Below are 25,873 nucleotides of genomic sequence, written 5' to 3'. Positions count from 1 at the left end.
TCGAAATTACGCCCTGTCAAAAAAGTGGCGCTTTAATTTTGCTCACGAGTGTATTAAAATGTGAAACCATAAGAGACAGTAAGCTAGTTAAACTTGATAAATTACATAATTTGACTCCTTATTGTCTTTGAGTTTTGATCACTAGTTTAACTCTATAATTATAGTTGTAAAAAAGACACAAGAAAAAGTTACCAGTATACCTGAAATATTTCAAAATATACCAACAGCTGAAAATACACTAACATTTGATTTGGGCGTCACGGTGCACCGTTATTATTGCCATATAACAATAATTATTTTAAAACAAATCTTGGCAAAAAGTCACAATAATCTGGATTTCCTTATTTACTTATACTATGTTACTGCAAAGTGTGACACAGCATAAAATGTGTCAGTATTGGCATGGTATTGGTCACGTAACTGTGGACCTTATTGAATCCCATACAACTTTTGTCACCTATTAAGTGTATTTACCATCCTAGTATCCCTCTTGAATTTTCTATTCATCACCTTCGGATATGAATCATTGAACCTGCTGCTCTTTTCAAAGGAAAAACAACAGCAGCAAATAGACCTGATACTTTGGTTGTATTAATAATTGAATTTGAAGAAGATTTGCTCTTCACTACTGTTGCCTAAGTTAAGGAGATTTTCCTTCACTTTGTAAGACTTTGCATCCTGGAGTGTGTATAAAAATTCTGACAAAAAGGGACTGTGATACGGTAACTCATTTATGCATGCCCCACAATAGAATCTAAAGGCAACAATCAAGTGGTTTGAGTGGTATTTCTCAATAAGAAAACCAATAATCACATATTCCGAGAGAAATAATGAAAATCACTTCAAAATAATGATTATTGTGTAAGCAACTTCTTACCGGCTACCAAGCTACCTTGCTCGCATGTCGCAATCTACGTGGATGACAGTTATAAAAAGGTGATTAACATACATGCAAGTAAGGTGTAAGCACTCACCAGCACACCTCCACAGCTCCACCAACGTTTTTGACATATTGTCACATTTGTTACAAATAATAAACGGCCGGGGCTTCGCCACACAGTTGCAAAGGACTGAACTAAACTTGTTTATCAACAATCTCCGACTGCGAATAAGGGAACCAAACACTTCCACTTATTCTGGAAATAAAGGGTTCCCACGGCCAAGTGGATCACTACCAAAGAGCCCGCCAATGTGTGAGCCGGTCGGTTACAAATTTGAAAATAGCGACTGCGGACTGCTTTGGTTTGTGAGTTGTTGTTGTTAGTGTTGTCCTGCGTCGTGGATCACTCTTAAGCATTTAATTCGTTCGGATCTTAATTGCATTTAGTTTGTAATCATTTTCTTCTACATATCATGGCAGACAGAAACCGACGGAAATCCTCTGTAAGTTAACCGTACTATTTGTGACTGTTTTAGGTTGGAAGTCTTCGTTTTGGTAGCTTGCAATTTGTATTATCTGTCTGTATTATTAACTTATCTAAAACCTATATTTACAATTAGTTGCTATTTTAATCCTTCATTTCTTTCTGTCAAGTTCAATCGTATTTTCTAAATTATGTTACGTTTCCAGTTTTTGCTTCAATGTTGTTTGTTGCCATTATGTACTTCATTCTCCTGTCCTTAGATCCTGAAAATCCCCAAAACTCGAGCACCACTCCAGGATGTTAATTCTCTAGATGTCAAATCTAGTTCTGATGATGAAATTACTTCATACACAGCACTTCGTCGTAGAGTGAGCTTTGCTGGAAAGAACTTCGTCAAGTATGTATTTTCATTTCATTGGTTCCATTTATTTTTAAAACTGTTCTAAGCTTTTGGTCCTCTTATACTTCTCATTTGTGTTTTAGGGAGTTTTGTTCTGAAGCAGAGATTGCATCTGTTTTTCATGCTCCAGAGTATGAACAACTTCTTGTGACGAGTGACAGCAGTAATAACACACACTCTGACATTGTTAGTGACAATAATAGCACTATTCAAAACAGAACACAAGCCTCAGGTACATTTACGATTATTCATTTACTTTCCAGTTTGCTGAGATAAACTGTCTGTTATCAATTTGTCTCTGTTTTAGCTTACAGATCTTTAAGCATCCAGGATGATTATGATCCTTGTGAACAGATTTTAAGGGAATTTAAAGGGAATAATTCCACGCAACCTTCAACAGGACAATCCAAGCCTGCCCAGAAAACACGATTTAGTTTTGGAGAAATAAGGGTGCCAACTGATGAACCTGAGAATGAAACTCCACCTGTTTCTTCAGTTGAAAGCAAGAAAGCTCCTGTTCAATGTCTGAAATTCCCAGATCAAAAAAGTCAAGTATCTAAGGAAAATAACAAACTTTCACAAGTTAACCCTGAAGAGCAAAACCGACTTCCTGCTTTATCACCTAGAGCTCAATATTTTACTAGCAGTAATATGTGTGGTGATGCAGGATTTAATGTTGTCACGCCTGTTATGACCTCTACAATGGAAGTGTGTTCTGCCGATGCAACACAATTCCTTGACGAATCCATGGATTTTACCAGAGCTTTACCTGGTATTATACAAACAAACACATTTGCTCCAAATTTAAATGGAAGCAAACCAATTGAACTGTGTAGAGAATCACTGCAAATTGACTCCTGCCAACAAGGAAGTGCTGAACCATCATCCATGGAATTAGGGAGAGCTTTTTCCACTGAGATTCAAGAAAAGCTCTCCTCTCAGGATGAAAAAATGGTTGAGAGTGCAGCTCCCCATTCTGAAAAATTTATAATTGGTTCAACCATGGGCTTAACAACATCACTTCCCTCTGACGTTCGAGAAAACCCTGTTGGGTATTATGTCGATCAAGATATTATTGTGAGTGAAAGTGTTCCATGCCATTCTAAAACTCAACTTTTGTGCACCTCAATGGAATTTACTACAGCTTTACCTACAAACATTCAAACTTGTCTTCTTCAAGATGATAAATTTGATGTAAGTATTCAAAATGAGGAAGAAAACTTCAGATCTTCAAACAAAACAGTAGCCATGTCTACAACCATGGAACTTACAACAGCATTGCCATCAAACATTAGGGAGAGCCTTATAGACAATCATTCTGAAGAAGACCCCAGAGAGAATGAGGACATAATGGAATGTGAAAATGTTCCATCACATTCCACTTCTGAAAGAATGTGCACTTCAATGGAATTTACCACTGCTTTACCCAGCAACATACAAACACACATTCAAGGAAATGATAAAATTGTTGTAAATATTGGAAAAGAAAAGGACATCCACCAAAGTTTTAACAAAACAGTTCCGATGTCTACTACTATGGAGTTTACAACAGCAATGCCATCTAACATTAAAGATCTGCGTCTTCCAGAAGATGACATTCAGCACCATTCTGATATGGGGGTGATAGAAAGGGAACAATGTGCACATTCTAAAACTCAAATGATGTGTACCTCAATGGAATTTACAACAGCCTTACCAACCAATATACAAACTCCCCTTGAAGAAGATGATAGACATGATGAAGTAAACCACAAATGTCAAAACAAGACAAATGCCCTGTCTTCAACTATGGAATTTACAACAGTAATGTCATCTAACATCAGAGAGAATGTTATGCACCATTATTCTGAAGACACCAAAGAGTACCCTGCCGGCCATCATTCTCATGAAAACACTATCGAGAGTGATAAAGTTGCGTCCCATTCTAAAACCCAAATACTGGCCACCTCAATGGAGTTTACAATGGCATTACCAAACAACATACAAACACCCCCTGAAGAAAAATATGGAGATGATGAAGAATGCCACAAATGTCCAAACAAAACTAATGTCCTGTCTACAACTATGGAATTTACTGCAGCAATGCCATCTTGCATTACACAAAATTTTGTTGAGGTAGGAAATATTGACAAAACTAAATTTGGAAATGAAAAGGGGAATAGTATCCCCTCAAGTAACTCCAATGTTTCAACTACATCTATGGAGCAAGTCTGTAGTAGAAGAGAATATACATCAACCCAAGTTGCTAGTGCTTTATGTGCTGAGATTCAACCCCAACTGATTCCTAGTAAAATTGGTTTTCAATGTAATGAAAATGTGGAGCCTTGTCTTAACATTGTTCAAGGTGACAAAGCTATACCACTTCTCTCTGATAGCACCTCTGTCTCTATGAAGTCGCAGAGCTCTGTAACTAATAATTTCGCTGGTAATCTGGAAAACTCTCGTCATCTTAGTTCTAGAGGTCCTGATGTGTGCCACATTGAAACTGAAGCCATGGACACATCAGGGGTCTGTCTGAAAGAGAATGTTCAAGAGAGCAAGTCAAGGACTGATAATCAAGCTATCCACCTTATGACAGAATTTATGGTTACACAGCCTAATCAAGAAGAAAGCAGTAGAGTTTATCTTCATACTCCAGTTGTTCAGCAAGAAAATAGTGCCAGTAAACAAAAAATGTCTTTCAACGAGATCACCATATCACATCACTTGAATGACAATTCAGCGGAGTTACCCAAGCAGGCTGAAGAAAGCTTGGCTGCAGATCAGATTCGAAAGCCCAGTGCTCTCTTGAGTGGTTCGGGAGGAGGTCTTAATTATATTCCAGACCCATTTCAGTCAAGACCACAACTTTTGCCATCACCATCAAAGCAGGGTGGGATTGAATCCTTGCTGGTCCAAACAAGCCAGAGTCAAGCAGTATTGACTGTTGGTGCACAGACTGCCCAACCAGCGGACATCAGAAGATTTGTTACCAAGAGTTCTTCATTAAACATGGCTGATCACAAACAGAATAAACTGACTATGGATGATCAAGAGCAAGGCAAGCAAGATCTATTTCAAAGTGATAGTGCCAAGCTTACTGTAGGTGTCTCTAAAGAGTCACCTCCCTTTGATCCATTTAAATCCAGGCCCTGCCTGAAATCCACGCCAATAAAGGAAAATGCTCATATAGGTCAAACCATTTCAAATTCTCAACCAAGCACTGTTGAGTCATGTATTAATAGTGGTGTCAAAGTCTTGGATAGTGTTCTTCCTAAAAATAGAAAGAGTTTAGTTGATGGTCCACTCTTAGACATACTTGCTAGAGATTGTGATATGTTCCATGATGGATCATTCTCGGAACTACTTGAAATTTCAGAAACTGCTGTGGATAATAGTGTTGTTATGGTTCATTCGCATCTCGAACGCGCTGATGCAGTTAAAGACTTAGCTCCACAAATTCAATCTGAATTCACAGAAATCAGAGTACCTGAAAGCTTTTCTGATCAAATTGATATTGATCGCACTGTGCCTGTTAAATCATCAACAACAATTTCTGAATGTGTCAAAGAAGAAAATAAACATCTCGATGGTGACTGTGAAGTTGTAACACCACTTGATACTAATGATTGTAGGCTATCTAGGTCTTCAGGATCCACTTTGGAAAGTGAGGGACATAGCTCTGAAAAGTCAATTCTTATTCAATCATCTAAACGAAGTCGTGATCCAAGCCAGGAGACAGATGAAATTTGTCTGAACAAGTCACTTGATAGACAGTTAAGCAAACGCATGCGAGACTCTAGCTGGGAGTCTCAAGTGGCAGGTCCATCAAAATCAACTCTCACACCAGACCTTCAATCAAGATTGTCTGAATCTCTTAACAGGGATAGCTGTAGCTCTGATGTTAATTGTAGCGATGCATCCTTATCAACCCATGTAGGTCTTAGCATCAATGATATCATCTATAAAAATCAAATAAAGTAAGTGTCCTCTGTGAGCAGAGATGCTCTTACCTAATACGTGTATAATCATAATAATACTTTTCATTTTATCTCCTGTATTTTCTTTTAAGACATCCACAGTGCTGGGACGCCAGAAAGAGTGATGATACTGATTTGTGGACCTTCAAATTCAAATGTACATGCCTAGAACTGAAAGTACATTTGAAACCCTCTCGTCTTGTTGATGGCAATATTGAAGCTAACTCAGGGTGTTTTGTTTTTAATGGTAAGTTGTGATTTACTGTAATTACCCAATAATTTATTTTACATACTTTTAATTATTCTCAATTTAATTATTTCAGACTCTGGCAAACCTGTGGGGCAGTGGGGCATGAAAATCCTTAAGGATACCCTGTCAACAAAAAAATGGACTTCACTTCTTCATCATTCTACCAATTTTATGGATACATTGCAGCAAATTGTGAGGGAGGTCTGGCCTGTAAGAAAGTTCATAATTGAAACCATAATTCAAGAAAAAACCGAAAATCTGAAAATATCAAATAATGGGTGAGAAAGGACTTATTTATTGACTTGACATGATAGTGACAGTACAATTGACAAATCATTTATTTCTGATCTTGAATTTTGTTGCAGTCTGTACTTTGATGTTGTCAGTTTCAAATGTCACTTATGGTTCCAAGTGCACCTGACATTGGACTTCTGGGAAAATTACACCCCTGACCATATAAGTGTAAATAATGTTATAGGTAACACCAGGTAAGTCCCAAATATTATCCTATCCATAAAATATGTTTTGAGTAAAAAAAGAAATACCGAAAGGTACATAAGTACTAATTTTGATCCTTTTAAATCTTTTTGCAGGGAGTTAGAAGTTAAGAATCTTATTACTGGTGTAGAAAAGGATGTACACTTTTTGCGCAATTATATAAGAGACGTGAAAGATTATGTAAAAACTCTTGAGGAATTCTGTAAATAGGACTCCCTTCTATTCAGTTTTAATCATGCCTATTATGTATTTTGTCGGGTTCATTTTATTTCTTCATTATACTTCTCTCTCTACCTTTTCCTTGTAAAATCTTTGTAAATATACTTTTTATTATACTGTTAGAAATTTTGGAAGTCTATCATCCCTTTAACTTCTTATTTGTAACTTGAACACTGTAGAAATGCAGTGGCAACCTTGCAGCTTTGATTGAAAATATCTTGAATTTGAACTGTTGTTATTATTATACTAAAGTATATTAAATACTCTATTATCATAACCACCAGGAGATATCAGAGGTAGGTTTGCTTGCAGTATGTGTTATCTAAAGTGTGTTTTTTTTATCTAAACTTTTATACTGAAATTAAATATGATTTCCTCTTGTAGTGAGGATATTAAGAAACTTTGCAACTCAATTATAGTTCTATATTTCAAATTTTTGGAGGCAATTACACCTGTTGACATTGTTTACATTGCTGTTGTACAAGTAAGGTATGAAGTATGTCTAGCCAATGTTATCCAATATCCAGTCAACATAGTAGGATACTCGAGTATATACTCCTGGAGATGGTGTAAGTCCACAACGCTTAGAGCCAAATGATACAATGCCGACAATAAAATACCTGTCAGTGCAAGGAAAAAACATATGTACTTGCATTTAAAAATTATTAAAAGAATGTTGTTAACGGTATTTTTTTTGCTATTCATAACATACCTTGGTCCTCCATTGTATGCTTCTACTTTTAGGAGTGGACCGCCAGAATCGCCAGAACATGCATCAAAGCCTAGTTCACCACCAGCACACAGTTGCCTCTTTGTGATATTTGCTTGATTACGGTACAAAGCGTGGCAGATGGAGTTTGATACAACCGGGAGATGAACTCTGCGTAACTCTTGGCTAGACTTCTGTAAACCTGCCAACAAAATGAAAATGTCCTTATACCTAACTGTCAGCTGTCAAATGAACCAGGTAATGGAAGTTTTCCTTGAAAGTTATTTTTGATGATAACATTCTGGTTTGATTAGTCAACCTACTGATGTCGTAGATACCCCACCCTGCCACTTCGGTCCTCTCCGACTCGTAGCTCCTGCTCAGGAGGTCGCCGTAGGGGACGCACACCGGAGCGACCCAGCCTGTGAACCAGCCACTGTATCGGCGCGCGCTCTGCAAGGGCAGTCACACTGCATGCCGGTTGGTCTTACCGTTAAAGTTGATCTTTTGGGCCAACTTGACCAGCGCTATGTCGTTGGCGAATCGGGGGTTGTTGTAGTCTTGATGAACGATGACCGACTCAGGGTCCATGTCATACACTGGAGGGGCGCACACCGAGTTTTGGCAGTCAGGGTCAGTGGTCGTGTCCCACTCGCCCAACCGCACCCCGGCACTGCGGGCAAGAGCTTGCGGAGGACAGGGCGGGCTAACTACACACTCGAACACGCGCTGGGCTCACTGACAGAAAGAACACAACTCTCATCCATCAGCTGGGAGGCGCTGGTCACAGGCTCACGCGAGTGTCTAGTCTCTCCGAACCTGACCTTGCGGGCGGTTCGAAAACGGTCAGCGGCGGGTATCGAGTCATGTTTATCTTTTGCCGCCCTCCAATGATTCCCAAAACATGGGAGATGAACACCATTTGGAGGAACAATGCATTTTTAACCATGGTTTGTTGGAAGCACTTACATCATACTTACAATTCGAAGTTTTCCGGCAGGTTCTTGACACAGTGGGCCGCTGTAAGCACGTGAAAGTGCGTGATGACGGCGCCCGCGCAGCGGTACACTCTCCTGGGCACGCCGTCGACTGGCAAACACAAACACCTGGCTGGAGCCTGGCTGGCTGCGGCTGCAGTTGCGCCGGGTCCTCGAGGTATGACTTACGGTTGTAGCCGATGCGGGCGAGCCAGGGGAACTGGCCGAGCGCTGCCGCCACGCCGCCCACTATGCGGTCCGCGACGGCCGCGGGGCCGCTGCTCAGGCCGCACTTCTTCAGGTCCATGAGGCGCCAGCCCGGCGCGTCGTTGTCGAAGACCGCGGCCGTGCTCGACGGCGGCGCCTCGGCCTCGCCGCGGTCCACTCGCTGGGGGCGGCCGTTGCGCACGGGGTGCGCCTCCCAGCCCAGGTCGGCGCGCTCTGCCACGGACTGACAATGAGCGCGGAGGACGACGCGAGGACAGCTCCCCAGGCTCACGGCGCTTACCTGGAGTGTCGCCGCTGCCCGGGCCGCCGCGAGACGCATGGCCGGGCGTCCACTCAAACGCCGGGAGGCTGACGGGGGGGTCCTCGTCGTCGTTAAGCTCCCCCTCGGCGCTTCGGGTAGGGCCCGCGCCCCACGGGTGGGCGGCCGCGGTGGCGTGCTTGACCTCGCCGGCCGCGGGGCTGCTGGTGCCCGCCGGGCCTGGGGTGCCGGCGGGCGGAGTTGGGCTTGGCGGCGCGCTTGACGACGTGCCTGAGCTGGCGCCGGCCGTGCCCGCCGTCGGCTGCGGGGTGACCCACTGTGTGACGGCTGCGGACCAGGACTGGAGGTCAGCCTGCGGGGTGGAAACGACTGCAGAAGACGGTGTACAACCAGGGGGCAAGAGGGGGAAGCAAAAGCAATCTGCAGGAGAACCACTCGGCGGATCACGCTTTGCACATTGCTTTTGCTCCCCGAAGTAGATCAATACCTGCTGGTCTGGTGCTGGTGACGGCCGCCATGGTGGAGAGGGCCTGCGCCAGGGTCAGCAGTAGGAGCGGCAGCACCCCACGCATGGCATCACCGCCTGCAGGTGACCAAGCTTGTTAGTTATCCAGGTGTTGCTCACATGGTGCCGCTATCGGGCCGCGAGCGGAGGGCCCCGGAGGCCCGGCGCACAGCTCGGCCGCTCCGCAGTGATAGCCGTATCGGTGCCGGCCGCCGGGGAGGGGCCCGAAGGGGTACACGACCGGCTCGGGCTCGCTGGGTGCCCATACCCAAACCCTTAAACTCCTGGTCCCGAACTGACCCGACGGACGCGCGGGGCCCTCCGTTCCTCTGCGGCGACGGCACCGGCACCCCCCTGGCGGGTGCACCGGGGCGGGGAGGGGCTCGGCGACCAGCGCGGCCAGCACCCGCGAGCCCGCGACAAGTGAGCCGGGCGCTGCGCCCGCCCGCTGCCCGCCGCCCGCCCCGCGATGCCGCGCCACGCCGCGCCACCCACCATTGTGCCTCGAGTGGCACGCCAAAAAGAAAGCGGACAGGCCGTGTTTGCTCGGGTCAGGTCAGCGCCGCGGTGACCTCTTGTCCAAGGCACGTTTGATACCACGCAATTAGGTTTAGAAAATCATAATGACTGTAAAGTGTTGACATTTTATTCATTTTCATTAAATTTTTCTCACAAAATAATGTACACAAGTGACGAAAGAGAAAAATATACATTAAGCGCGTTGTTCGGTGCAGCGCGTTTGGATCCCATATGATTTAACATGGGAGTGTGACAACATAGTGGTCGAATATTTGCAGGCGGTGAAGTGAATGACGACTTCGGGACGTCGCAGCTGGCGCAGCTTATCAACCTTCCCCAGCCTCCCCACCGTCTCTGGCCGAGGGCGCGCCGGCCCCGCCGTCCTCCTCGGGGTAGCCGTCACCGTCGTCCTCGCCGTGGGCGGAGAGCGCCGGGCTCTCACTGAACTCGACGCGGTGCGGCAGCTGGCGGTGGTAGCTCCTCAGCCTGCCACTCTGGCGGTCCGGCGAGCGGAGCGCCGACACGGCGGACACGGGTGGCGAGCCGCGGTGACGGCGACGGCCCTGCAGCTTGTCGGGGGACACGGAGCACGCCGAGCGCCTGCCAGACCCGGCCCCCGCGCTGCAGGGGCGCTCGCGCGGCCTCGACGGCCGGGGCAGCCTGGCAACATTACATCGAGTGGTCAACACACATGGCGGCCAACCCGCCACTTCTGCGCAGGCGGGGCCTTTCAGCCGGTCTGCAGGCGCCTGTCAGACTGGAGATGGGCAACCCGCACGCACCTGTGCGTTGGCATGGCCTACCTCGCAGGCTGCAGGCGCCTGTCAAACTGGCCATAGGCAACCCGCTCGCACTCGTGTGTCGGCATTGCCTACCCCCCAGGCTGCACGCGCGCAGCCGAGCGCTAGCTGACCGCACGAACTTCCTGCCGCCTTACGTACCTCCTTGGGGCCTGGACGTCGTGCGGCACGAACACTTTGACGTCGGCGGCATCCTCGTCCTCGTCGTCGAGCGCGGCCGGGCTGCCGCAAAAGTCCACGCTGCACAGCAGGCGGTGCGCCGACTGCCGCTCGAACAGGGTGGGGATGGTGTGGACGCGGTGCAGCATGTGCCTCATGAGCTGGCCGTGCTCGCGGCGCTGCTCGCGCTCCTCCTGGCGGCGCGCCGCGGCCCGCAGCGCCAGGTCCTCCTCCGTCGAGTACTGGATGGAGCGCCAGGCGGGCGTGAGCCTCGTCAACCGCTCCTTGAGCCGTACCTCGGCGCGCCGCTGCTGCTCCTCGCGCAGGCGGTGGTGCTCGGCCTCCAGCCGCTGCCTGCGCCAGCACAGAGTTACTACATGTGGAAGACTGTCCTCCGGACACAGCATACTTCTACCTCGACCTCTCCTCACCGGGCGGACTGGATGCGCAGCAGCGCCGCCAGGTTGCTGCGGCTCGTCGCGGACCCGTCCATGCCGGTGCCGGTACTGGAGCGAGGCCGGCAGCGCCGGGAGTCGGAGCCGGAGGAGGCCGAGCCCTGCAAGCACTGTAAGCAGGACATGAGTGTCGCCGGGTGAGCGGTCCACCCCGACGCGGTGGCGTAGTGTGGCGCGCATACACCCACCTTGCGCCTCGGCGACAGGCTTGCCGTGCGGAGGCTGTACGGGGAGGGGCTGGTTGTGACGTTCCGCCCCTGGCGCTCGTACAGCTCCTGTCGCATCTTCTCGTGGCACTTGGTGAAGTCGGGCGGCCGCCGAGGTCTCCCGCGCCGCCCCCGCCCCCTGGCGGTACTCTGGGGGCTGGTCGGGCCCGCCCCCCTCGCCGGGCCCGAGCCTGAGGGCCCGCTCCGCTCGCTGCTGCTGCTCGCCGGCCCCGCGGCCCCCGCCGCCCCCGCCTCTGCCTGGACGCGGCCGAGCCGCTCGCGGAACTCCATGGATGGCGGCAAGGATGCGGCGCGCAGCATCTCCTCGGCGCGCACCTTGCGTTTCAGCGCTCTAGAGTAAAGAGGTCGTATTATAGAATGTGCACAATATTGCCCGCGTGTGTACACGCAGTGTAAACTGTAAACCCAAAGTAATAAGCTACCTAAAAAATTCATCCTCTTGTTTCTTCTGGTAAATATAATTGCTAAATAAATTCCGTGGTATGGGGCGGGCTCTGAAGTTCTTTGGAGATGGAGAACGACAGTGGCTGCTTAAATCCGGAGTGGATCGAGAGTAAAGTCTGTCATTACTCATGAAGCTGAATGGCACGGGCTTTGTCACTGACTTGGATCCTCTTCTTTTCCTCCTGCAAGTATCAACATGAAAATTAATGTTCATGGTATATTCATTTTTTGTACTTTCAATGATTTTACACCCACCGTGTTTTCTTCTTTGCTGAGCCAGCTTTTGCTGGGTTTACCCGCTCAGTCATTGGACTCTGATTAAATACTGTATTTGATGGGCGTGTTGTAGGAATATTGTGCATCATTCCTAACATACTATCAGAATCAGACTGCATCCACCCTGATGTGGGTACATAGTAGTCTTCATAATTATTCATATCATGATGTCCATGACCAAGAGAGCTACTACAGTCTCTTATGTTTAACTCTGAAGTTCCTGAGCTGTGCAGGCCTGATGATGGCCTAACTTTCCTCTTTGAAACAGCATTTACATTACTTTTGGGAGCGACTTCTTTGGGGATGTAAAATTCATAGTTACTTATGGGGCTGTCTTTCATTCTATAGTAGTTGGGAAATTCTTGGCAACTTTCCGATCTCCCACCGTTGAAGAATGGGGTATTGCATTCTTGACCAGAATTTGTTGTATTAGTCTTTTGCTCTCCATCGACAGCAAAAGTTGATCTCAATGTATTACTTTTCAACAATTTGCTGTCGGTTGACAGTGATGAGCCTGTCTCTAATAGCAGTCCAACTGTTTCATCTTTGGAATTACACTGATCATACTTTCGTGGGCTACCACCTAAAGTGTTTGCTTTATTGACTTCGTCATCTATCTCTGAACTTCTAATCCTAAAGTCATTGTCACTCTTTCTTCCAAGCGAACTAATACTATCACATGATTTGTTAACCCACTCCTTTGCCAATTCCAATTTATTCAAACTCTTGCATGGTTTCTTTACCTGCTCTTGACACTCATAATCTATTGGACTGTACCTGTCACTTAGAGTGTGCAGGTATTGTTTTTGTTTGTCACGAAGTAATTTCAGCTTTTCCTCAAATTCCTTGTCTGAAAGATGTGTAACATCTTGGTAATCTGGAATACTTTCATAGAAGTCTAAAAATGAACCTAATGGGGAATTATTGGTACTTTGTGGATCCTCTTTATTCATTTTCACTTTGGGTTTTATATTTTGCTTAGAGGATGAGTGCATACTAGAAGCAGGACGTGTTGACATACTCATTGGGCATAGTTTTCTAGATAGTGAACTTTCATCTTCTGTATTAGGAGTGGCAACCAATCTCCTTTCATATGATGGTGAAGGTTGTTGACTATAGGGATTAACAGGCACTTGAAGACAAGAAGTATTATATGACATGGCTGAGTGTTTTCTAGTCATTTTTTGCTCAGTTGCTGTATGTATGCCAGATATTCCACTATTTACGATAAGTTTTTAACAACAAGGTCCTTCCCTCCTGTCATTGAACCAAACAATGAATAAATCTTCTCATTATTAGCCCCATAAATGCTAGTCAAAAGACAACAATTACAATAAAAATTAAGCTACAAAACTTTGTAAAAAAATATTGTGAAAACTAATTGAGTCACATCAAACCACAATATAGAAAGGTTCTCGTACAACTTCCCTCCTGTCATTGAAGCAAACAATGACCACAATGACTATAACTCTACTTCTTAGCTTCATAAATGTTAGTCCAAAAGAAATACACAGAAAAATAAGCTCTAAAAATTTGTTAAAAATATCGTGAAAACTAATTGGGTCACATCAAACATCACATCACAATATAAAACTAGGTAAACCTAAACAACTAAACTAAACTTAATGCTTCTGCTGCTGATGTCTCATCGTTGCCATGGTGACAAGTGCCACCACAACAACCGTCTGATCGCACGTTAAAATGCGAACCACAGTTGATAATCTAGATTTGTAAAATAGTGAATGACTTCGAACTGTGGAAAAAATGGGTTTCATACAAGATTTATGTACTGTTTTTAATTTCTGAAAAAAAGTTCGAAGAAGATAGTTTTTTAGCGTTGTCAGTTTTGATACGCCGCTAGTCAGTCCAACAACAACATCAACAACAACAACCGAAACAAAAACAAAACGGCCAGGAGGCGGCAGTCTCACAAAAGTCATGAAACCCGTCGACATTGAAAGTGAAAATTTTCTTTATCACCATCATGTCTTGCGCTGCAAGTCGTCCGATCCTGATCCTTTTTTGCAAGCCAGCTGTAGGCGGAAATCTGTCGCTCAGCTGTTCTATGCCTCTCATTCCTTGTAAGTGTTTACATGCATGATTCTAACCCTCTACAACACCATGTCTTTCATTGGCAGGGGACCGGCTTCTTTTCCTTACAAGGAAGTTTTCGTTATTTCCGCTATTAAAAACACATTATTTTTAATTGAAATGAAATTATGATCATTTACATATGACACATTTTCATCTGTGATAAAAGAAATTCTCTTTAGGTGTGATGCAAGCGGTGTTACTCAGATTTTGCGAAAGCAAATGAATTCTTATCATGCCTTAGTTGACGACAGAGCTGAAAAATCTGTCAACAACTATGCTGATGGAGCACTTCATGTTGCTTCAATCGGGAGCAAAAATGGTAAGATGGTTTCTGTTCTCTTATTTTACTTGAATATATTTCTTATTTATTGGCGCATGTTTCTTTTCCTCAGATTCAACTAAATGGAAAAGTGGATTGAGAAGTAACCGACCAGTAGCTGCTATCAGACAAAAATTAATGGAATGTCCAGGCCAATGTTCTTATTTTGAAGTTCTGGAGCAAGATCTGAAGACGCAGGCCAATGCCCCTACCTTAGACAAACACAAGGAAACAAATCAGCGTGTTGGGAATTTTGTTCCGAAAATTGCTGGTAATTTTCCTTGTCCAATTCCTTTTTAATAGCCTTACTTATGTGCAAATTTTCATAATTTACTTATTTAGGTCCTTCTAAACTGCAAAGGGAGCAAAGTCAGAGAGAAACATCAGCTAATAGTTTTCAACAAAGCAGAGCTGGCAGTGCACCCTTATTTCGTGGTAGTTCCTTTGATTCAACATCTGATGTTGAAGGAGGTAATAATTCCACCTTCTGGCAAGGCCACCATACCAAATCTGTAGGCCATGGCAATGGAGGACCTGTGCACATTGGCTCAAATGAGTATGATAAAGACAGTTTTGGAAGAAAAAGTTCTGTGCAATCTAGTATGTTGAACCGAAATTTAAACAATTTTGGATCAAGAGTAGATGGCAATCACATAAGCAATGTTCAAGTTCCTGGTTCAGGGCCTCAGTGTGGTGGTGTAAATAATAGATTTATGGTTGGTGGAAATGAGGGGATCCCAACACAAACCATGGGCAACAGCTTTGGGAGAGGAGCAAGTTCCAACAACTTTGGAAGGTAATGTAGTACAAAATAATTGAAATTGAGCAAGATCTAAGATAACTGAACAAAATTATTTTTACTAAAATTGTTTTTCAAAATTTTAGTGGTTTCAACAGAAATGTGACACAGAATGGACAGAAAAACAATCAAAACACACAAGCAGAATCTGGAATGTCTTCAGTTCAAGCCCGAATATTTAAAACAGCAAGAGATGAACTGGTACGTTGTAATACAATCGAATCTAGTACAGTAAAAATGAAAGTGACCTAAAACTTGGCTTTTATTATTCCAGACAATTCAGAATCAGAAGAAATATGGTAGCAGAGGAGGGGGTAACAATGGATATGCTATGGGAAGAGGTGCAGTAGGTGGTCAGAAGAGGTCTCTAGGGACACGTCGAGCAGGAGTTCATGGGCAATTTGTTCCTCCTATTAAGCCTACTGATGAGGAGTATGCATTCTTTTACCCTCTAAAAGCATATTCTCTATTTCTATTCCCTAATTTCAAAGAACTTTAAATGTTATTATTTTCTCCTTAAATTTGCTTGATCTCTTTTCTAGTGATTTTGGTGGAATGTTTGGTGTAAAACAACCTACTATGGAAGGAGAAGTAGAAGAAGAAATTGATGAGCGTCTTAAAAACATTGACCCTAAAATGATAGAGACAATTCGTAATGAAATCATGGACATTGGTGCTCCTGTAGAATGGGATGATATTGCTGGCCTTGACTTTGCTAAGAAGACGATCCAGGTACTTTTCCAATTTTATTTTATTAATTCCCCATAAATTTTACTCTTCTCGTTCACTAAATTTTCTTTTTAATTAAATGAACTTTCCAGGAAATTGTGGTTTGGCCACTCTTACGACCAGACATATTCACTGGCTTAAGGAAGCCTCCTAAAGGTCTACTGTTGTTTGGACCACCAGGAACTGGAAAAACTTTAATTGGTAACAAGAATACCTGAAGTTGAGATTGAATGTACTTTTCTCATCTATTGTGTCCTAATACTTGACTTTCTTATTTTTCAGGAAAGTGTATAGCTTCTCAATCTCAGTCCACCTTTTTCAGTATAAGTGCATCATCTTTAACATCTAAATGGATTGGAGATGGTGAAAAGATGGTCCGCGCATTGTTTGCTGTTGCCAAGTAAGTATTAACTATTTCGCATTCTTACAGTTCTACTTTTACTAGAATTCCTGTTTGATATCAAAACTGTTTGATACACTACATAAAAAAAATAAAAAACAAACAAACAAAACATTAATCTCCTTTGATGTCATTTGAAGAGTTCACCAGCCCTCTGTGGTGTTTATTGATGAAATAGACTCACTTCTAACCCAACGAAGTGACACTGAGCATGAGAGTTCTAGGCGAATTAAGACTGAATTTCTTGTCCAGCTTGTAAGTTTTTATGGTGACATTTCTGAAAATTTTCAATTATGAGAATATTTATCTCACTCTGCACTTACTCTTCTCTTCCTATGAAGGATGGAGCGGGCACGGGAGATGAAGAACGAATTTTAGTTGTCGGTGCAACAAATAGACCCCAGGAATTAGATGAAGCAGCACGACGCAGATTAGTAAAACGACTGTACATTCCCCTTCCAGAATTTCTGGTAATTTTTTGTTGAACTATTTATATTTTTCCGTCACTGCTTAGTTTTTTTCTTATCCTGGGTGAATTGTTTTCTTTTCTTTCATGTAGGCAAGAAAACAAATTGTGGAGAGACTCATGTCAAAGGAACGTAGTGTTTTAACTGCTAAAGAAATTGATGATATTGCCTCCTTAACTGATGGGTATTCTGGTGCTGATATGAAGAACCTCTGTCAAGAAGCATCCCTTGGTCCAATAAGATCCATATCTTTTTCAGCAATGCACCAGATCACAGCAGACCAGGTATAGTTGTGTTGATGAATTGTAATTTTCCTTTGGTTTGTGTTAAAGTTTCCTAACTTCTATTCCTTGCTATGATTTACAGGTTCGCCCTATAGCACTTGATGATTTCAAAGCAGCTCTTCAGAGAGTGAGAGCAAGTGTGTCAAATAAAGACTTAGATGCTTATGTTCAATGGGATAAAACATATGGAATGGGAAGTGGGATGTAAAACTTTCCAATGTAATGTCTTCCACAAGAGTTTACTCATTGGTTCACATTTTATAACCATAGCCGAAGGGTTTTATTTGGAAGGAGTGGTACGCTCTTCTGTTATTTTTTGTAGAAAAAATATTTTATCTTTATTGCAACAATCATTACACAATTATATCAGTTTGACAATCAGTCTTTCCTGTTTTGGTTCTAAGACAAGTTAAGAGTCTGTTTTATTTTTTAGTTTGTCACAATCTGGTTGATTTAGTGGATTGGCTGCATAAAAAGCAGGATGATGTACTAGCTCATTGTTAATTCTCAGAATTGTTGGGTATTGCTCAAGGTCAACTTTGTACCTGGAGAAAAATGAATTGAATGAAATGAGCTTAATGTTAATGAGTTAATGACAGTTGCTTGTGAAGTACAGTAATCCAAAAGGACTTACATTATTGCATTGAAAACCTGGGGAATCAAACAGCAATCTGCCAGTGAAATTTCATCTCCAACGCTGTACTTACCAGAATATGTTGCTAGCTGCTTTTCAACAGCTGTCAAAATGAATTAATTGTTTAGCTGAAAGCTGAAATGAGAACTTTGATAGTTACACTTGTGTCCTATTCCAGTATTACAAAGTCTCTTACCTCTAAATCCATTATTGATCCAATGCTGGGCCCATTTTAATCTTTCGTCCTTTCCAGCAATTGATTCCAAGTGGGACAAGAGACCTACATTTTGTAATGGCTGTATTCCTGATTGTATCATTTCACAGACCTCTCTTACCTTAATTAAGTTAGCAAACAGTATATGATATCAGATTTAAGAGTATAAAATACTATTGGGCTGTTGAATTTCCCCAAGAAGATTTGTTGTCTTAAAATGAAACACTTCTAGTTCAACATAAGTGGTAACTGAAAATTACCTACCTTACTTCTTTGGTAGACATCAGATGGCATCAAAGCGTGATTAGGCTGTGTCTCCTCCAAATAGTGCAAAATATTGAGCTGTTAGAAAATTGAGTATATGTAAAACTTCTTCTGTTCAAGGTATTTTAAAAGATGAGTACTTGAAAAACCTACTGATTCAACAATTGTGTGACCATCTATCAGCAATGCAGGCACTTTACCCATAGGGTTGACCTGACGAAATTTAGTGCAGTTTTGTCCTTTCTTCAAAATATCCACTGGTTCAATGGTATACTGTATGTTCTTCAAGTTCAAAGCTGGAAATCAATGCAGTATTATTGTTGTATCTTAAGATATACAATCAATATCACCAAATGTATGTTGACTCACCAATTCTCACTCGATATGAACATGAACTTCTCCAGTAAGAGTAAAGTACAGGCTGTAATTGTAATTAAACTATTATTAAATTCATAATGCTTTGATATTTTAGTATTTTCATCATTTACTTGTATTAAACATCTCATCCATTTATAGCTTTTAATAGTAATGCCCCTGCCTTGGGGTAAAGAGGGAGGGGGAGGTCTCAATAGGCTCAGCAGGGGCTGTCCCGTGTCATATGTCATATGTCACAGCATCATCTGATGAATGATAAATAAAAACCCATGATACTTGCCAGTTTGCTAGAGCTCATTCTGATTCCTTCGATGTAACCCTTGAAGTATGTTAATTACATTCAGTTGTGGGGCTGGCTCTGTGATCAACCTATCATGTCGCCTTTGCTCTTCAAGAATAAAATTACAAGGGATTAGTTAGGAATTATTTCAAATGATGTTCTGGTGATGTTCGTGTTGTCATCCGTCATCCCTGAGCAGAAAGCTTTCTCCGCGTCCGCGGCTGACTTTAAGGTGAGGACCTGTTATTGGCCCTTCGCATTTCGAGCCGGCTCGTGCAACGATTTGTTTTGAACGAAGACAAAGCAGCGCCAAAAAAGCGAGAGCGAGAGAGACAGAGATACGGGAGAAAGAGGAGCTGGCTGGAGTTGCCTACTTATCGACGGTCAGGTAATTGCTTTTAATGTTGCCACTGTTCCATTATTTTCTAGATGCTAGATACAAAAATAAAATTTGAATTTCTTGCAATAGCGTAAATTGTAAACGTGAAAATCGAAACCGCGGCCACCCTGTGTCTATAACCTAGGACGGTTCTGTGGTGTGCTGGATTTGTTTTATCAAGTTGAGGTTAGGCCGTAATTTTACTTGACTCAGAAACCAACTTTAGTATTAAAACTACGAACCAAATTAACCCCGTCACATACTTTTCATTAAGTTTTAATCTGACGTTCCACTTTTCATTTTGTAAGCTTTCAGAATGAGCAGTTCCGAGGAAGTATCTTGGATTTCTTGGTTTGTTGGGTTGAGAGGAAATGAATTTTTCTGTGAGGTGGATGAAGATTACATCCAAGACAAATTCAATCTCACTGGTCTAAACGAGCAAGTGCCTCACTACCGACAAGCCCATGACATGATCTTAGATTTAGAGCCAGGTAAGAAGTCATTTTAAAATTCTATCTGATGTGACTTGTTCCATTGATCACAGGGAGTTGACGCCAAACCTGATAACTTGTGTTTAATTTATTATATCTTGGTTTAATTATTTTAGATGATGAGATAGATGACAACCCAAACCAGTCTGATTTGATAGAGCAGGCTGCTGAAATGCTTTATGGCCTTATTCATGCTCGTTATATCCTTACTAACCGAGGGATAGCCCAGATGATTGAGAAGTATCAGAATGGAGATTTCGGGCACTGTCCTCGGGTCTACTGTGAACTTCAGCCCATGCTTCCTATTGGTATGACTTTTTTCTATTTTATTTTTCTCAGTATGAAATGTTTACCATACACTATGCATAATCAAAAATATGTACATGCAGGATTATCAGATGTACCTGGTGAAGCCATGGTGAAAGCTTACTGCCCCAAATGTAGAGATGTCTACACGCCTAAATCATCTCGTCACCACCACACGGACGGTGCATATTTTGGTACTGGATTCCCCCACATGCTTTTCATGGTTCATCCAGAGTACAGGCCGAAGAAACCTGTAAACTCCTTTGTTGCAAGGTATGTTTTGTTTTAATTATTTTATGATTCTGTCCTTTTAATTTTCTGTAATATCACCTTTGCTCAATACATCCTCTTTTACAGGCTCTATGGATTTAAGATTCATCATTCGGCTTATGAGATGCAATATGCTGCTGCTGCAAACTTCAAAGCCCCAAACCGTGCCATTAAAACAAATATGAGATAAGACTCCATAATTATGGAAGTCATACCTGCTTCTCTACCGCTCTGGTACTAAGCTCGAAATATGCTTATGTGACATACCTCAACATTCTTGTGATGTGTATCTTTGTAAAATCTAAGTAAGAATGCAGTTTTACTATTTTATTTTTTCCAAATTTGAGTTGAAATAACTTGTTTAGACAACTTCTCAAATCTTCAATGTCTTTACATTTTTGTTATGTTCTACAATAAAGTACTTTATCTCTGCAACATGTGACATGTAAATTGTGAAATCACCATTGTTAATTCCTTAACTTCATTTTGTGAAAATAAGATTAAATTTACAAGAATACAATTTTATTTATCCATGTGACATATTTGTTACAAAAGTGTGTAAGTAGTGATAATAAATTTCAGTTATAAATTATAAATTCTTGTGCAACAAATGATACCTTTGTTAAAATCTATGGCAACAGTCTTAGTATGGGCTTAAATTCTCTTGCACATCAGCTGATTTTCAATGGCGGAAAATACATCTTTCTGTAATAAATCAATTGCAACAATTCCATCTAATACTTTGACTTTTGGATTTGCAAGTACTTCATCTCTGCTTTTCACATATTGAGGCCAAACAACAAGATCAAAATAGCCTGGAATATCAGGGGGGTCATAAGTTCTCTTGCTTCTTCGAGACCAACACTCCTCTCTGGTAAGTGTTATGAAGTAACAAAGATCACAAATTGCAGTTATTTCATGGTCATTCAGAATCAAGAACCCTTCTAAAATGAGAATATTTCTACACTGAGTATTTAAACTATTTTGACTTTTCACGGACCGTTTTGCTTTTGATGGCAAGCAATTTGATGAAGGATCTTGGGAAATAATCATATTTATGTCAGACTTCATACTCTTCATATCTAGCGCTGACATCAGTTCCCAATTAATATGATTGAGAGAATCACATTTAACATGATGTGGCGAATCAATAGGATGAAAGTAATCATCCTGACCAATTTTAACAGACTCTGGAAAATATTCATGCAATTTGCTGGCCAAAGTAGTCTTGCCACCACAAGTTGCTCCAGAGATTCCAACTACAATCCACTTGTTGGACATGATAGAAGATTGAGAACAAACAAAACCCTGAGAAATTGTTAAGACATTCACCTCTTCTTAGATGCAGATGAAGCAGCTTTCAATTCAATAAAACAGAATACAATCAAGGACCCAATAAAAGCGAGACCCATTAACGCAGGAATCAAAAGAGCAAAGTGAACAGAGGGAAACAAGTTGTGGATAAAATGATCTGCTTCAAAGAATGGAAGTCCTATAACCCATGCAGTGTAGTAGATACCAAATCCTACACTTAAAACAATCAGCAGACAACCAAGAGTTGTGTCATTCATAACAATCTAGTGCAAATAATTGGTAAGGAATGATTAGCTAACTGACAAAGTATTCTTCCTCAAACTTCTTAAAGTCTTCCTCTGTGAAGACGGAAGCAGTATTCTCAGGAGTAGTATCATCAACAGGTCTCCTTGATTTCACGGTTCTTTCAAATATCTGCAATTGAGAGCAGGTAAAAATCAGTGTTGACAAAAGTTTAAATCACACGCTTGATGGGAAGAACATCCAACAATACCTTATGAGCCTTTTTAAAATTGGCTGCGTCTGTTTTCCCAAGAACAGCCAAATGTTTCAAGTTTTCCCTCGTCCTGTCTTTTGTTTTAGAAGATGTCCGCCTTGCAGTCTCCACCTGCAATGCTGCTTCACTTCTCACATCTGAAATACAAATATATAGAAACATAAATATAGAAATCGACTTAAGTAAAATCCACATGATTTCGGAATGAATTCAATAATCAATAAACTTACCACCCAACACCCTGAATTGACCTTGATTGCTTTTCTTCTTTTTCCTCAGATCCTGTCGAGAATCATTCTTCTGGACTCTTTTCAAGGACTCTATGACAGAGATAACACAGAATAACATGCATGAGGGATGAGTAGGTTAAGAAATTTTTTTCCAGGAGATGTACTCACGGGCTCTGGCAGCAGGCTCAGTTTCTACTAGTTCAAGTGCTTTCCTCACCAGGGATGATGACATATCAGATGGAGATAGCACAGCTGACAAACACGACAAACAGACTATTTGCAAATAACCACTTGCGCCCCACAATTATATGGGCGTCGCCATCATGCTTGTAGCAAAATGGCTGCCCGGAAAACGAATCAAATAACTTTCAAAGGCTGTATAAGAATTCCAAACTTCTCATGACCCGATCAGGAAAGAAAACCAAACGAAACCTATTGTAAATGCACACATATTTCGAATTTTTATTAAAACACGCATTTTCAGGCGCACTATCCCGCTAAAATACACTACTTTCAAAATAAACACATCGACCACTCGGTAAGAACAACACAAAGAAGGGCAAGAAGGGGATGAGACAACTGCCGCGGGACTTACTTAAAACCCTACATACTTACTGATGTTCTCAACTTCATATGATAGTTACTTAAATCTAATAAAAATTGATACTGTTGAGATAAAAAAAACTCGAAGTTACAAAATGAACTGTCCGTAATGGTAAACTAACCTGAAAATAAACGGGAAATATATTTGGATATCAAACGGGAATGGATTCCTGTATAAAACATACCCTGAGTAAGAAAAAGTAGATAGTTTGACGCGTTCGTCTAGAATCCACGCCTTCTTAGAACTAACTCTTTTTGCTTGGCAACGGACCAAGTTCTGCATTGAACAAAACACTCCTGAATAATCTCAACCATCCCATTTGGCCAGCCGGTGAAGTCCCGTGGATTGTTTAAGGCGATTTGTTGTTTAATTCAGGACAAGTGTGATTTTTGTGCTCCGTTCTTTCATTTGTTTCTGTCAATGGCCGAATGTAACCGTGTGTAGACTATGTTTTGCAAAAATTTGAATTACAAATTAAGGTCCTGTTTAACAAGAACAGCCTAAATGAGCGTCTTTTTAAGGAGTGGCTGTCAGGACAAGGGTAAGTCCGCCTGCCGTAGTGATATTTAATTCGTCTTTTTGACATCCGCCCGTTAATCAGATGTGTGCTTTGCTTATTTTGGAAACATTTTGTCGCCTTAAGACGAGCCTTTGGTAACGGCCCAAATTTATTTTGACAACGTATCCCTTCCCCCTTTCTTCTTCCCAAGCTTATTGGGATCTGAAAGTTGAAGTCGCGAGAAGACTTCTTTTGTGTTCAGTTCTGTGGGAAAATAATACTTGTACCACGCGTATCTTCAAGCATTCTTGTGTATAATCGGTTATCAATGAAACAGTCAGGTGCACCCCGTTGTGTAGTGGTTTTAAACAGGGATGTTACGGCTGCTCGGAGCCAAGCAAATCGAGTGTGCATCGTAAAATTAAGAAGTGATAAGTTAATTACAAGTAAGTCCTCTTCCAAGTTATCAGGCAGTTTGGTAGTGTGGATACAATTTCACAGAATTTTGATGCTTCACGTAAAATGGGTCCTTGTGCAACTGGTGGTAATGCCACCGGACCGTGCTGGAGAGATAGGTTATGTCACTGTAGACCAGCGCTTACGGCTTTTATGACGTCCTTATAAACAAAGCCGACTTGAAGTTAGATTTAAAAAAAATATCCTACGCGAATTTCATGGAATGTATATCCCGAAACCAATTTTAATGCAACATGAGCGCGTGATCGGGTACTGCTCTGATCCGCGTCTCACCAAGTGTCTTAAAAATCCACAAAAACAACTATTCTTGTTTTAAAAATAAAGTATCGTTTATTTCTACCATTGTGGTAATAACATTATGAATTATTAGTGCTCTGGTTTTCTTGACACTTTGGCCGGGGTGTGGCCTTTGCCGCTTTCTCACAATTGCGGCGGACGCGTTAAGACCTGCCGATCAAACGTTTTACTTCTTCGCGTTTTTTTCAGATGGGCGTTCACTGGCGCGCACCTCGGGCGGACCCGGCGGCCCGGTCGGCATCCTGGGGCCGACGCGGCGACCCCTGCAGATGCACACCACGCGGACCCTGGCGAGGCGGGGCGTCGTCGGGGTGGTGCCGGCGCTGCCAGCGCGTCCCCCGTCCGCCGGTACCCGTCGAGCCCCGAGCAGAAGCACCCGACGGAGGGACCCGCATCCACTCCTGCTTGGTGTGCTTGCAGGCGACGGCATCACGCTCAACAGCAACGTGTTCACGGTGTGCAGCGCCTCCATCAGCCCCGACCCCCCCGAGGAGCCGGCCGCGCTGCCCCGCCGGCCCGTCGTGCTGTCCACGTCCAGCACCTTGCTGCGCAAGCGGCCCGTCGAGCCCCAGAGTGAGCCCCTCGAGGCCCTGACCCCGGCCTCGGCCCGCCACTCCCCGGCCCGCAGTGTGGCACTTTCTCGCCTGACCATCTGATTGTGTGTTCCATCCAGGGGCCCTCGAGGAGGGCGCAGCAGCGGCGGCTCAGAGCGGCTCCGGCGCCGCCTCGCGCAAGGACCGCATCCCCAGGCCGCCCAACGCCTTCATGCTGTTCGCCAACGAGTTCCGCAAGAAGCTGTCCTGCGAGAACCCCAGGGAGAGCAACAAGGACATCAGCGTCAGGTGAGCGATCCGCCTGGCGGAGCCCGGCGGAGCACACCCACCCTCGTCGCGGGCATTCCCTGCTGCCGAGCGGCGGCCGCCTTCTGGGCCCCGCGGCCGGGCTCGAGCGCCCCCCGCTAGATGGCGCCCCGCTCCGGGTAGCGCCGGGCCGCGCCACGCCAAGCTCCAGGGGCGCCAACCCCGAATGAACTGCGTTCAAGAAACCCCTCACCAAGCAGCAGCAGATTCTGTGCGAGCCAGGGAGAGTTCGATGACGGCACCGCTTCGAACGCACCCGAGCTCCACTGCGGCCTGCGGCGCGGCGTTGCCCGACAGCCTCTCGTCGCTGGTGGTGCCAGCGTTACTTAATTGTGCTCCTTCGGCGGCTTCGCCTCATGGGTGTCATGTACACACGTGCTCTGGGTATCCCCGGCAGGCCGCCAGGACGTTCAGTGATGCCGTCAAACTCTGTGCTCCACGCCCTTCTTCCCTTTCAGTAGCCGCCGAAAGCCGCCCCGGCGTGCAAAGGGTTGGCGACACGGCGCTCTGGCCTCCGCACTGCCGGCCGGAGCCCCCCCCCCC

The 25,873-nt window shown here is 43.6% G+C and overlaps 11 protein-coding genes across 17 annotated transcripts in view; 4 read left to right on the top strand and 7 right to left on the bottom strand.

Annotated features, from left to right (window-relative positions):
- The window catches only part of LOC113206450 (rootletin), a 54,398-nt gene extending 53,297 nt beyond the window's left edge, over positions 1-1,101 (bottom strand). For both annotated transcript variants that reach the window (XM_026422547.2, XM_026422546.2), the window contains exon 1: positions 975-1,101. The gene's annotated coding sequence lies outside the window, so the exon portion shown is untranslated. The remainder of the gene's footprint in view (positions 1-974) is intronic.
- A 133-nt stretch (positions 1,102-1,234) lies between these two features.
- Positions 1,235-7,378, top strand: LOC113206476 (uncharacterized). 2 transcript variants are annotated; one of them, XR_008012160.1, is made up of 9 exons: positions 1,235-1,383; positions 1,625-1,761; positions 1,848-1,996; positions 2,072-5,723; positions 5,816-5,970; positions 6,047-6,251; positions 6,339-6,461; positions 6,567-6,986; positions 7,075-7,378. XR_008012160.1 is itself a non-coding variant. In XM_026422577.2 (8 exons), the coding sequence occupies exons 1-8, from the start codon at positions 1,354-1,356 to the stop codon at positions 6,679-6,681; spliced, it is 4,566 nt and encodes a 1,521-aa protein (XP_026278362.1). In that variant the 5' UTR covers positions 1,235-1,353; the 3' UTR covers positions 6,682-7,378. The 2 variants fall into 2 exon arrangements, 1 of the variants encoding a protein (XP_026278362.1); XM_026422577.2 differs by having other exon boundaries at positions 6,567-7,378.
- LOC113206477 (CLIP domain-containing serine protease HP8-like) lies at positions 7,100-9,812 on the bottom strand. Of its 3 annotated transcripts, none has more exons than XM_026422578.2 (9): positions 9,669-9,811; positions 9,351-9,446; positions 8,885-9,232; positions 8,566-8,817; positions 8,380-8,488; positions 7,891-8,072; positions 7,723-7,821; positions 7,403-7,601; positions 7,100-7,310 (listed from the first exon to the last, which is right to left on the bottom strand). In XM_026422578.2, the coding sequence occupies exons 2-9, from the start codon at positions 9,433-9,435 to the stop codon at positions 7,193-7,195; spliced, it is 1,392 nt and encodes a 463-aa protein (XP_026278363.1). In that variant the 5' UTR covers positions 9,436-9,446; positions 9,669-9,811; the 3' UTR covers positions 7,100-7,192. The 3 variants fall into 3 exon arrangements, with proteins under 3 accessions (XP_026278363.1, XP_052131239.1, XP_052131240.1); XM_052275279.1 differs by having other exon boundaries at positions 8,885-9,190; XM_052275280.1 differs by lacking the exon at positions 7,723-7,821 and having other exon boundaries at positions 9,669-9,812.
- Positions 9,813-9,992: 180 nt separating this feature from the next.
- Positions 9,993-13,429, bottom strand: LOC113206484 (serine/arginine repetitive matrix protein 2). The gene is made up of 6 exons (XM_026422595.2): positions 12,228-13,429; positions 11,951-12,154; positions 11,490-11,859; positions 11,278-11,411; positions 10,829-11,200; positions 9,993-10,547 (listed from the first exon to the last, which is right to left on the bottom strand). The coding sequence occupies exons 1-6, from the start codon at positions 13,427-13,429 to the stop codon at positions 10,214-10,216; spliced, it is 2,616 nt and encodes an 871-aa protein (XP_026278380.2). The 3' UTR covers positions 9,993-10,213.
- Positions 13,430-14,186: 757 nt separating this feature from the next.
- LOC113206444 (fidgetin-like protein 1) lies at positions 14,187-17,973 on the top strand. Its single transcript, XM_026422538.2, has 13 exons — positions 14,187-14,329; positions 14,522-14,661; positions 14,735-14,932; positions 15,004-15,457; positions 15,547-15,661; positions 15,735-15,892; positions 16,003-16,192; positions 16,282-16,390; positions 16,472-16,589; positions 16,730-16,844; positions 16,931-17,059; positions 17,149-17,340; positions 17,423-17,973. Exons 1-13 carry the CDS (start codon positions 14,187-14,189, stop codon positions 17,546-17,548), a joined length of 2,187 nt encoding a protein of 728 aa, XP_026278323.1. The 3' UTR covers positions 17,549-17,973.
- Positions 17,651-19,257, bottom strand: LOC113206445 (probable maleylacetoacetate isomerase 2). The gene is made up of 7 exons (XM_026422539.2): positions 19,108-19,257; positions 18,822-18,873; positions 18,606-18,748; positions 18,453-18,530; positions 18,171-18,309; positions 17,975-18,077; positions 17,651-17,885 (listed from the first exon to the last, which is right to left on the bottom strand). Exons 1-7 carry the CDS (start codon positions 19,123-19,125, stop codon positions 17,750-17,752), a joined length of 669 nt encoding a protein of 222 aa, XP_026278324.1. The 5' UTR covers positions 19,126-19,257; the 3' UTR covers positions 17,651-17,749.
- Positions 19,258-19,353: 96 nt separating this feature from the next.
- Positions 19,354-20,988, top strand: LOC113206446 (casein kinase II subunit beta). 3 transcript variants are annotated; one of them, XM_026422541.2, is made up of 6 exons: positions 19,367-19,495; positions 19,577-19,672; positions 19,795-19,977; positions 20,094-20,285; positions 20,367-20,556; positions 20,641-20,988. In XM_026422541.2, the coding sequence occupies exons 3-6, from the start codon at positions 19,803-19,805 to the stop codon at positions 20,741-20,743; spliced, it is 660 nt and encodes a 219-aa protein (XP_026278326.1). In that variant the 5' UTR covers positions 19,367-19,495; positions 19,577-19,672; positions 19,795-19,802; the 3' UTR covers positions 20,744-20,988. The 3 variants fall into 3 exon arrangements, with proteins under 3 accessions (XP_026278325.1, XP_026278327.1, XP_026278326.1); XM_026422540.2 differs by lacking the exon at positions 19,577-19,672 and having other exon boundaries at positions 19,354-19,495; XM_026422542.2 differs by lacking the exon at positions 19,577-19,672 and having other exon boundaries at positions 19,359-19,495; positions 19,802-19,977.
- A 70-nt stretch (positions 20,989-21,058) lies between these two features.
- LOC113206447 (nicotinamide riboside kinase 1) lies at positions 21,059-21,834 on the bottom strand. The gene has a single exon (XM_026422544.2). It carries the CDS (start codon positions 21,832-21,834, stop codon positions 21,208-21,210), a length of 627 nt encoding a protein of 208 aa, XP_026278329.1. The 3' UTR covers positions 21,059-21,207.
- A 47-nt stretch (positions 21,835-21,881) lies between these two features.
- LOC127751556 (uncharacterized) lies at positions 21,882-22,124 on the bottom strand. The gene has a single exon (XM_052275282.1). It carries the CDS (start codon positions 22,122-22,124, stop codon positions 21,882-21,884), a length of 243 nt encoding a protein of 80 aa, XP_052131242.1.
- An 8-nt stretch (positions 22,125-22,132) lies between these two features.
- LOC113206448 (active regulator of SIRT1) lies at positions 22,133-22,945 on the bottom strand. Its single transcript, XM_026422545.2, has 4 exons — positions 22,762-22,945; positions 22,594-22,683; positions 22,361-22,500; positions 22,133-22,281 (listed from the first exon to the last, which is right to left on the bottom strand). The coding sequence occupies exons 1-4, from the start codon at positions 22,823-22,825 to the stop codon at positions 22,162-22,164; spliced, it is 414 nt and encodes a 137-aa protein (XP_026278330.1). The 5' UTR covers positions 22,826-22,945; the 3' UTR covers positions 22,133-22,161.
- A 67-nt stretch (positions 22,946-23,012) lies between these two features.
- Positions 23,013-25,873, top strand: part of LOC127751558 (transcription factor SOX-3-like) — a 34,049-nt gene continuing 31,188 nt past the window's right edge. Inside the window, exons 1-3 of the mRNA XM_052275284.1 lie at positions 23,013-23,738; positions 24,660-25,043; positions 25,144-25,312. Of these exons, the coding sequence (XP_052131244.1) occupies positions 23,702-23,738; positions 24,660-25,043; positions 25,144-25,312 (590 nt within the window). The 5' untranslated portion in view covers positions 23,013-23,701. The remainder of the gene's footprint in view (positions 23,739-24,659; positions 25,044-25,143; positions 25,313-25,873) is intronic.

Source organism: Frankliniella occidentalis, unplaced genomic scaffold, assembly GCF_000697945.3.
Source record: "Frankliniella occidentalis isolate FOCC.00 unplaced genomic scaffold, Focc_3.1 Scaffold560, whole genome shotgun sequence".
Taxonomy (NCBI): Eukaryota; Metazoa; Arthropoda; class Insecta; order Thysanoptera; family Thripidae; genus Frankliniella; species Frankliniella occidentalis.
The sequence above is the reverse complement of the archived record's forward strand: the minus strand, read 5'-3'. Positions and strand labels throughout refer to the sequence as shown.

What these genes read in the sequence shown, in the direction of transcription:
- LOC113206476 (XM_026422577.2), top strand. Translation starts at nt 1,354, where the DNA reads ATGGCAGACAGAAACCGACGGAAATCCTCT. An exon ending in GCTGGAAAGAACTTCGTCAA is followed by an intron (nt 1,762 to 1,847) that starts GTATGTATTTTC and finishes TTTGTGTTTTAG; the next exon opens with GGAGTTTTGTTCTGAAGCAG. An exon ending in CTGAAAATATCAAATAATGG is followed by an intron (nt 6,252 to 6,338) that starts GTGAGAAAGGAC and finishes ATTTTGTTGCAG; the next exon opens with TCTGTACTTTGATGTTGTCA.
- LOC113206477 (XM_026422578.2), bottom strand. Translation starts at nt 9,435, where the DNA reads ATGCGTGGGGTGCTGCCGCTCCTACTGCTGACCCTGGCGCAGGCCCTC. An exon ending in CGCCCGCATCGGCTACAACC is followed by an intron (nt 8,489 to 8,565) that starts GTAAGTCATACC and finishes TGTGTTTGCCAG; the next exon opens with TCGACGGCGTGCCCAGGAGA. An exon ending in CTGCCGGAAAACTTCGAATT is followed by an intron (nt 8,073 to 8,379) that starts GTAAGTATGATG and finishes TCTTGCCCGCAG; the next exon opens with TGCCGGGGTGCGGTTGGGCG.
- LOC113206484 (XM_026422595.2), bottom strand. Translation starts at nt 13,429, where the DNA reads ATGACTAGAAAACACTCAGCCATGTCATATAATACTTCTTGTCTTCAA. An exon ending in GCCTGTCGCCGAGGCGCAAG is followed by an intron (nt 11,412 to 11,489) that starts GTGGGTGTATGC and finishes TCCTGCTTACAG; the next exon opens with TGCTTGCAGGGCTCGGCCTC. An exon ending in CTGCGCATCCAGTCCGCCCG is followed by an intron (nt 11,201 to 11,277) that starts GTGAGGAGAGGT and finishes GTGCTGGCGCAG; the next exon opens with GCAGCGGCTGGAGGCCGAGC.
- LOC113206444 (XM_026422538.2), top strand. Translation starts at nt 14,187, where the DNA reads ATGAAACCCGTCGACATTGAAAGTGAAAATTTTCTTTATCACCATCAT. An exon ending in CTGAATTTCTTGTCCAGCTT is followed by an intron (nt 16,845 to 16,930) that starts GTAAGTTTTTAT and finishes CTTCCTATGAAG; the next exon opens with GATGGAGCGGGCACGGGAGA. An exon ending in TTCCCCTTCCAGAATTTCTG is followed by an intron (nt 17,060 to 17,148) that starts GTAATTTTTTGT and finishes TCTTTCATGTAG; the next exon opens with GCAAGAAAACAAATTGTGGA.
- LOC113206445 (XM_026422539.2), bottom strand. An exon ending in ATGTCTACCAAAGAAGTAAG is followed by an intron (nt 18,310 to 18,452) that starts GTAGGTAATTTT and finishes AACTTAATTAAG; the next exon opens with GTAAGAGAGGTCTGTGAAAT. An exon ending in GATCAATAATGGATTTAGAG is followed by an intron (nt 18,078 to 18,170) that starts GTAAGAGACTTT and finishes TCATTTTGACAG; the next exon opens with CTGTTGAAAAGCAGCTAGCA.
- LOC113206446 (XM_026422540.2), top strand. Translation starts at nt 19,803, where the DNA reads ATGAGCAGTTCCGAGGAAGTATCTTGGATTTCTTGGTTTGTTGGGTTG. An exon ending in GATCTTAGATTTAGAGCCAG is followed by an intron (nt 19,978 to 20,093) that starts GTAAGAAGTCAT and finishes TAATTATTTTAG; the next exon opens with ATGATGAGATAGATGACAAC. An exon ending in GTAAACTCCTTTGTTGCAAG is followed by an intron (nt 20,557 to 20,640) that starts GTATGTTTTGTT and finishes CCTCTTTTACAG; the next exon opens with GCTCTATGGATTTAAGATTC.
- LOC113206447 (XM_026422544.2), bottom strand. Translation starts at nt 21,834, where the DNA reads ATGTCCAACAAGTGGATTGTAGTTGGAATCTCTGGAGCAACTTGTGGT.
- LOC127751556 (XM_052275282.1), bottom strand. Translation starts at nt 22,124, where the DNA reads ATGAATGACACAACTCTTGGTTGTCTGCTGATTGTTTTAAGTGTAGGA.
- LOC113206448 (XM_026422545.2), bottom strand. Translation starts at nt 22,825, where the DNA reads ATGTCATCATCCCTGGTGAGGAAAGCACTTGAACTAGTAGAAACTGAG. An exon ending in TCAATTCAGGGTGTTGGGTG is followed by an intron (nt 22,501 to 22,593) that starts GTAAGTTTATTG and finishes TTTGTATTTCAG; the next exon opens with ATGTGAGAAGTGAAGCAGCA. An exon ending in ATTTTAAAAAGGCTCATAAG is followed by an intron (nt 22,282 to 22,360) that starts GTATTGTTGGAT and finishes TCTCAATTGCAG; the next exon opens with ATATTTGAAAGAACCGTGAA.